General features: G+C 43.9%; 1 protein-coding gene across 1 annotated transcript in view; it reads left to right on the top strand.

Moving 5' to 3' along the window:
- The first annotated feature begins 263 nt into the window (after positions 1 to 263).
- The window catches only part of ACO2 (aconitase 2), a 46,588-nt gene continuing 38,532 nt past the window's right edge, over positions 264 to 8,319 (top strand). The window contains exon 1 of the mRNA XM_066256855.1: positions 264 to 401. Within this exon, the coding sequence (XP_066112952.1) occupies positions 366 to 401 (36 nt within the window). The 5' untranslated portion in view covers positions 264 to 365. The remainder of the gene's footprint in view (positions 402 to 8,319) is intronic.

Raw genomic sequence — 8,319 nt, 5'->3', positions numbered from 1 at the left:
TTCCAAAGAGGAGTTTCTGTCGTAGCTAACGGAGCAGGGTCTTGGCAGGTTTGTGAATCATAAGAAAAAAAAAAAAAAAGCCTTTCCCGGATTTGGATAGAAGAGACAAACTGAAGTACAAATATGTAATTTACATTTCTATAAGACATCTTTGTGCAGTTATTTACTTATACAAATGTTTTTATGATTTTTCCTCTTCTGTGTTAGTTGCTAATATAGGAGCTCCGCCCACTGCACTCGCGGGACTCTGGAGCCCTGCTTCACTGTGACGCCTTTCTCTTCAGGCCACGCCCTCTCCGCGAAGACTTTAAATAAGCAGTGTGTAACGTCACTTTCACGCGACCTAATCTTTGTCAGTGCACAAAATGGCGCCTTACAGTCTCCTGGTGACCCGGCTGCAGGTGAGCAAGTTCAGGGCCCTTTGGGTTCACGGAGGCCGGGTGCCTCCCACTATGCCTGCGGCTGTGGGCGAGGCGAGGCGATGAAGGCCCGATTGCAGTGACTTTGTGTACCTCTCCCGGCCATGGGCTCAACTCCTCTTCCCGGCCCTCCAGCTCCCGAGGTCAAGTCGTCCCCGCTCTGTCAGCTCTCCTAGCCCTGTCCCCGCCCCGCGGGAAGTGTGGGTCTAAACAGCAGCGGCCGAGTGAAGAATGGAGGCATTTCTTTCTCCTTTTTGAGAATTGTACTTTCCTTCCCTGTAGGGTTCCTTTCTGTTCCTCAAGGTGAGGACAAGGTTACTGGGGGTATGGTCGTTGTTCAGCCTGCTAGGCCCAGAGCCTGAAGGTCTCATTTCGCACCTCAGCAGTAGGGACTTGCTAACTAGGTGCATCTACAGTTGCCAGGCCTGGAGTCTGCAGAGAAAATTAGTATTCTGTTCCATCTGTTGAGGATCCTGCAGAACATAAAGCCAAGAATAAAAGGGGTTCGTTGAACCCAAGATGTAGTAAATAATAGTAACAGTAATCTTTTACCTTTGCACGAGATTGTAAGACTTGTACTTCCTTACCATATTTTGAGTCATGTAAAATTTGGTGAGATGATTGTTCTTATTTGATAAGTAATGAAACTAGTAGAAAGTAGGTGAAAGTTACTGCTATCACCAAAGTGGCCCGAATATCTTGTTCTATAGCCCCTCTGTTCTCCTTGTTCATAACAGTCTGTCTTTACAGAACTTTATGAGCCAGAGTTTGATTTTTGAACTAACACTTGTATTTTTTGAGAGTACCAGAATGGAGTATTTTGAATTCACAATTAGTTACCTTTAAGTTACTAGGTGGAAGGGTAAAGAGATTCAACAGATGACCTTGACCTTTTGTGAACCATCTGAGAACTGACTGGCAGATGGGTTTTTCACTCCTGACATAACAGCCCTACCAAGGTGCTATACTAAAAGGTTCAATGTCAAGCATGTATTTTGTTAATTAAAATAAAGCAATTATTTGTAAACATTCTCTGACAGCCTTTTAACTTTGTGAGTCTACTTTGAATCAAGTGGCACAACTTTGACTTAAAAAATTATTACATGCTGTACTCTCAGGAAGCATTGTGCTACTAGAAGTTTTTCTTCTTTTTTATTAGTTTGCTTAAATTTAAACCATATATTTAAAGTGAAATCATTTATCTTAAAATACTTCTGATCTCTCAATTCTGGGCAAAGAGAAGGGATTTCCTCCTAATTACTTCTTCAGAGCTTTTTTAATCTCCAGGTTTACAATGTGGAAATACTATATAGTTCTTTTTTCCTGATCCTGCTGTCTGTCCCATGATGTAGTAAAATCAGGAAAGATTATTTAAGATAAGTGGTTACAGAGTTATTGAGCTTGAAAAAGAGAACTGATATCACAGTATTTTTTAACTGAAAAACAGACCTTGGAAAGCATAAGTGTTAGACCAATATAGAAAGAGATCTGGGCTATATAGTTCATATTCCACCCTGACTCTAGCCTTAAACAAGTTACTTCTATATCTTAGTTTCTTTTTTTTTTTTTTTTTAAGATTTTATTCAGCCTGACCAGGCAGTGGCGCAGTGGATAGAGCGTTGGACTGGGATGCAGAAGGACCCAGGTTCGAGACCCCGAGGTCGCCAGCTTGAGCACAGGCTCATCTGGTTTGAGCAAAATTCCACCAGCTTGAGCCCAAGGTCGCTGGCTCGAGCAAGGGGTTACTCAGTCTGCTGAAGGCCCGCGGTCAAGGCACATATGAGAAAGCAATCAATGAACAACTGAGGTGTTGCACAAAAAAACTGATGATTGATGCTTCTCATCTCCCTCCATTCCTGTCTGTCTGTCCCTATCTATCCCTCTCTCTGACTTACTCTCTGTCTCTGTAAAAAAAAAAGAAAAAAGATTTTATTCATTTTAGAGAAGCGCAGGGTGGGGGGGTTTGGAGAGAGAGAAGGGGGTTAAGAGCAGGAAGCATCAACTCCCATATGTGCCTTGACCAGGCAAGTTTGGGGTTTTCAAACCAGCAACCTCAGCGTTCCAGGTTGATGCCTTATCCACTGCACCACCACAGGTCAGACTATATCTTAGTTTCTTTATCTGTCAATTGGGGATAACCTTTAACGAATGTTTTATTGATTATTTGGTGATTAGCTTCCGTTCAGATTGTTATGATTATTATAAAGTTATGAGAAAGGAGAGTGTATTTGTTTATAATCATCATGTAGTCCAACTTCCTCTTTTGCAGATAGACAATCCAAGATCTTGAGAGCCTGGGTGACTTCTAGGAGTAGAGTCAGGATTAAAATTCAGGTCTCTTCGTTAAGGTGAATGAACAGCGTTAATACTGCATTGCCTCCCAGTAGCCAGGCTATGTTAATAATGGCCAGCTAACATTGTCCTTTGAAAACCTTGTGAATTTACCTTTTTGTGTTTAGCTCCATTTGAGATGTGATGGTACTACCTTGAGTGTCATGTCTGCAGAACCCAGTCTATGCATTAATTTTTTTACCTCATTCACTGCATATTTACTAAGCACCCATGGATTGCTTTGGATACAATGATAATCAAAGCAGACAATTCCTGTTATAATGGAGTTTCCACTATATTCTAGTGTATTTTACTCCAGAGAGCCTTGGAGATCTTTCTCAGCCAAAATGTTTTTCTTTTGTTTGGACCAAAGGTGACTACTATCACTAAGAGTAGATAACGTTTACCTGACTGTGTACCACTAATCTTATATGAACCTGCGAGATAAGGCGAACCTATTATCCCTCTTATAGATAAAGCAGGAGTTCAGAACCTTTTTGACTGAGAGAGCCATGAGCGCCACATATTTTAAAATGTAATTCCATGAGAGCCATACAATGACCCGTGTATGTTATGCATTATCCAATAAAAATTTGGTGTCCCGGAGGACAGCTGTGATTGGCTCCAGCCACCCGCAACCATGAACATGAGTGGTAGGAAATGAATGGATTGTAATACATGAGAATGTTTTATATTTTTAACATTATTATATTTTTATTGAAGATTTGTCTGTGAGCCAGATGCAACCATCAAAAGAGCCACATTTGGCCCTGGCCGGTTGGCTCAGCGGTAGAGCGTCGGCCTAGCGTGTGGAGGACCCGGGTTCGATTCCCGGCCAGGGCACACAGGAGAAGCACCCATTTGCTTCTCCACCCCTCCGCCGCGCCTTCCTCTCTGTCTCTCTCTTCCCCACCCGCAGCCAAGGCTCCATTGGAGCAAAGATGGCCCGGGCGCTGGGGATGGCTCTGTGGCCTCTGCCTCAGGCGCTAGAGTGGCTCTGGTCGCAACATGGCGACGCCCAGGATGGGCAGAGCATCGCCCCATGGTGGGCGTGCCCGGTGGATCCCGGTCGAGTGCATGCGGGAGTCTGTCTGACTGTCTCTCCCTGTTTCCAGCTTCAGAAAAATGCAAAAAAAAAAAAAAAAAGAGCCACATTTGGCTCGTGAGCCATAGGTTCCCTACCCTTGAGATAAAGAAACAGGATTAGAGCAGAAACGTTAAGAGCATAGATTATTTTTAAGCGAGGGAGAGGACAGACAGAAACATTGATCTATTTCTTTATGTGCCCTGACCAGAGATTGAATTGGCGACCTTTGCATTGGGGCAAGGCTCTAACTGAGCTATCTGGCCAGGGTGAACATAGATTCTGATTTTTAAAAAAAATTTTTTTTAAGATTTTATTCATTAGAGGAGAGAGAGAGAGAGAGAGAAAGGAGGGGCAGGAACAGGAAGCATGAACTCATCATTGCTTCCCATATGTGCCTTGACCAGGCAAGCCCAGGGGTTTCAACTAGCAACCTCAGCATTCCAGGCTGACACTTTATCCACTGTGCCATCACAGGCCAGGCAAGAGCATAGATTCTTATATCACACTACCTTATTTGAATGCTGACTCTAATACTCACTAGCTATGACTTTGGGCAAGTTACTGCCCTTTTTTGTGCCTGTTTTAGTCATCTGTAAATAGTGCTTCAGATATCTAATAACCATAATTACAAAGTATTTAGAGCCCTACCTGTATGTAGCGGGTGCTATAGACTTATTAAGTAAACTGAATAAACTTGCCCTAGTGCCTTATCTCAAGCAGATGTTATTTGAATTGGCACCTTTCTGTTCTAAAGCCTGACTTTCCTTTGGCATCTAGACTGCTTTCCTTTGGCATCAAGATTCAGCCTGACTAGATGGTGATGCAATGGATAGAGCTTTGGCCTGGGACGCTGGGACTCAGGTTTGAAACCACAAGGTCACCAACTTGAGCATGGAATCAAGAGACATGACCCCATGGTTGCTGGCTTTGAGCCCAGAGGTCACTGGCTCGAAGCCCAAGGTCACTGGCTTGTACTTAAGGTTGCTGGCTTGAGCAGGGGGTCACTGGTTTGGCTGGAGCCTCCAGTCAAGGCACGTATGAAAAAGCAGTCAAAATGAACAACTAAAGTGCTGCAACTATGAGTGATGCTTCTCATCTCCCTTCCTGTCTGTCCCTGTCTGTCTATCTCAAAAAAAAAACAACCAACAAGATTCAGCTTGTCATCCAGAGTACCATTAATGCTTCATATCTGAGAACAATGCTCTTTAAGTTGGAAGTATTCTATCATTTGACAGTACCTGCTATCACATAGTATGATTAGAAACAGAGTGAAGAAGAAAATGGATGTGAATTTTTTTTTAGATTTTACTTAGAGAGGAGAGAGAAGAGGGTGGGGAGCGGGAAGCATCAACTTGTAGTAGTTGCTTCTCGTATGTGCCTTGACTGGGCAAGCCTGGGATTTCAAACCGGTGACATCAGCATTCCAGGTTGATGCTTTATACACTGGACCACCACAGGTCTTGCTGGAGGTGAAAATTTTTGAAAAGGGAGAGGTAAAAGTGTCTAGGACTAGGGTTCTGGTAGTGGAGATAGTTTGGAGGCACATGAGTTGGATGCAGAATGTGAGGGACAGGGAAAAATTAAGGATGTCTCCTAGGTTTGGGACTTGAGCAATTAAAGGATGGGTGAACTTGAATTCAGTAGTCGTGTGTTTGCACAGTACTTATAAAACTTAGGTGTGGCTAGTAGCTTGTTTAGAAATTCTTTTTATCAGCTCTCAGCAAGTTACCTGTATTTCATGGGTAAGGAAGCTGGATGGGGTCAAGTGTCTTGCTCAAGGGTCCCTCACTTGAGTATGAGCATCACGTCTGAAGTGAGGCTTGTTCTATCTCAGGCCTTTTCCTGGTACCTGGGGTCTCTAAGATAGCATCTGGGAAGTATTTACGATGAGTGTTGATGCTTGAGTGGTCAGTCTTCATTGGGTCCAGCTCTCTTTGACTCCTCTGGTTTGGAAGGCAGTGGTGGGCTCTGGGCCTTTCAGCATAAAGGAGGGGAGGGATTGCAGGGAGGCTGCTTGTACTCTTTAAAAAGCAGCACATAGACTATCAGGAACCTGAGGGAGACTCCTACCACAGATTTACCATGTTCTTCAAGCTAGGTCTCAGCCCTCTATGAACTTCAGGTTACACATCTGCAAAATAGCTACCTTCTTATTAAAAGGAGTCCTGAAGGCCTAATAATACCTGAAAAGTTCTATAAACTGTAATACACTATAAAAATTTGTGAATAGTTTCTGGTGTTATTTTAGGAATAGGCCATTTCTAATGTTGAGAATAAGGACAGACTTTTCCTCAGATTATTTCAGAATGAACCTGTAGAAACTCTTCTTTATTTGGGTGGGTGGGGGGTATGGAGAATGGAGAATGGTTTGTTTGGATTAAAGGAAAGGCACTTGCTTTTGAGCCAAGACTGGAATTTCACCTTTGCTGTGTGCCCCTGGGCAAGATAGTTAATAATTTAGAGCCTCAGTTTTGTAATCTGTAAAATGGACACAGTATCTTTTACCTCAGATGGTAGTTGTGAGTATTAAATGGGACTGTGTGTATCAAATACTTGAGGCAAATCTGGCGCAGGGTATAGGCACTTGGTGAATGAATGTTGTTGGTCTCTGTCTTAAGCTCCAGAGATGGCTTACAGCCTCCATAGCCCCAGCATTTACTTTCAGCTCATATGTTTAAAAAATACAGGCTCTAGGGAAATTGCTTATTCCTTCTGTAATCTCCCCATGGATATTGGGTATGTAGTAATTGTTCAGGAAAACCTTTTGGGTACTGCTCTAAGAGAGTTGGGAGATGAGGTAGAAGTGAACACACTGGCTTCCTGTTTCTTATTCTCTAAGTTGAAGGGCAACATTGAGAAAATGAGCTCTAGCCTGACCAGACAGGGCACAGTGGGTAGAGCGTCGGACTGGGATGCAGAGGACTCAGGTTCAAGACTACGAGGTCGCTGGCTTGAGCAGGGGCTCAGCCGGCTTGAACATGAGCTACCAGCTTGAGCGTGGGCTTGCCGGCTTGAGCATGGGATCATAGACATGACTCCATGGTCGTTAGCTTGAACCCAGGGTTGCTGGCTTGAGCAAGGGGTCACTCTCTCTGCTGTAGCCCCTGGTCAAGCACATATGAGAAAGCAATCGGTGAACAACTAAGGAGCTGCAGTGAAGAATTGATGCTTCTCATCTCTCTCCCTTCCTGTTTGTCCCTGTCTGTCCCTCTCTCTCTCTGTCTCTGTCAAAAAAAAAGAAAAAAAAGAGATAGAAAATGAGCGCTAGAATTACATTTACAGTATTTTCATCATTAAATATTAAATTCCTTGAGGGTTTTAAGCCCAGTAGGCATATTTCTGCTTTCACCCTGTGGAAACTGAGATAGTTTCTGATTGGGATCTTTCATTTCATGACCATTGCTGGGAGGTACCTGAGCGGTGTTAACAATTCCTTTAACCCCTGCCCCCCAATTCACCTTCTGGGCTTCTTCACCTTCTACTGGATATTTGTGTTGTTACTGTTATTCTTGTTGTTCACTGAGAGAGCTACAGAGCTGGTTAAAGAAGAGGTCTCTGCCTTTGATAGAGCTTATATGCTTACATGCTGGTGAGGAAGAAGTCATTTAATAGCCAAAACACCTGGCTGAAGAAAGGGATGGAGGCACATACTGGGTGGGGCTAGCCCCACACTGGACCATCCTGGACCTTGGATGCTGTGGTGGCATGTTTAGTCAGGCCACTGTGCCAATCAGTTACTGAACTAATTTTACAAATACTGCCTGTTTGTTCCTTACAACCACCCTAAGAAGTAGGTACTATTAGCCTGTTTTCAAGATTATGAGATTGAGACCCAGAGTTTAAATAGTTGTCTGAGGTCACAGCTTGCATCAAACAGCCCTAACACAGCCAGATTTTGAATGCAGATCTGTTTGGCTGCAGAATGCAGGCATTCTACTACTCAACCAGACTTTGTTCCCAGAATCCTCCCTTAGTGGTAGAGAGTAGAAACTAGATGTCTGTAGAGTAGGCTAAACAGAGGGGAGACACAGTTGGGTTGGCTCCATGCCCTGTTTGAATGTATGTCTATTTGGGACCGTGAGTGCCTCCTCCTCAGCATAACTTCAGAGCTTCAGAGGGAGAGGCTAAGCTGTGGGTCAGCCTCACGGGCTGCCTCCTGAGCTTGCAAGTGCATGTTGGTGCAGAGCTGCTGCCTTGCGGCCAGAGAACAGAGCTAAGGATTTGTGTGCAGTTCACTGTGTGTCTGGAGTCTCTGCTGCTGATGCAGAGAATTAGATGAGTGAATCTATCAACTGATTACTTAAAGGAACCTCCTACTGCCTTGGGAACCATTAGAGGGTGTGACTTGAAGAGAAACCACTCTGTCCCCTTTCTAAGCCTCTGAAAAGGGCTGCATCACTTTTGTGCCTGCCAGTTGCATAGCAACCAAGTTAGCTGATCGCCTCCTAGCAGGAGGGAATTGTTTAGCTTTGGATTCTTAGG

Source organism: Saccopteryx bilineata, chromosome 1, assembly GCF_036850765.1.
Source record: "Saccopteryx bilineata isolate mSacBil1 chromosome 1, mSacBil1_pri_phased_curated, whole genome shotgun sequence".
Taxonomy (NCBI): domain Eukaryota; kingdom Metazoa; phylum Chordata; class Mammalia; order Chiroptera; family Emballonuridae; genus Saccopteryx; species Saccopteryx bilineata.
Note: the sequence above shows the minus strand (reverse complement) of the source record. Positions and strands in the feature narration are given on the sequence as shown.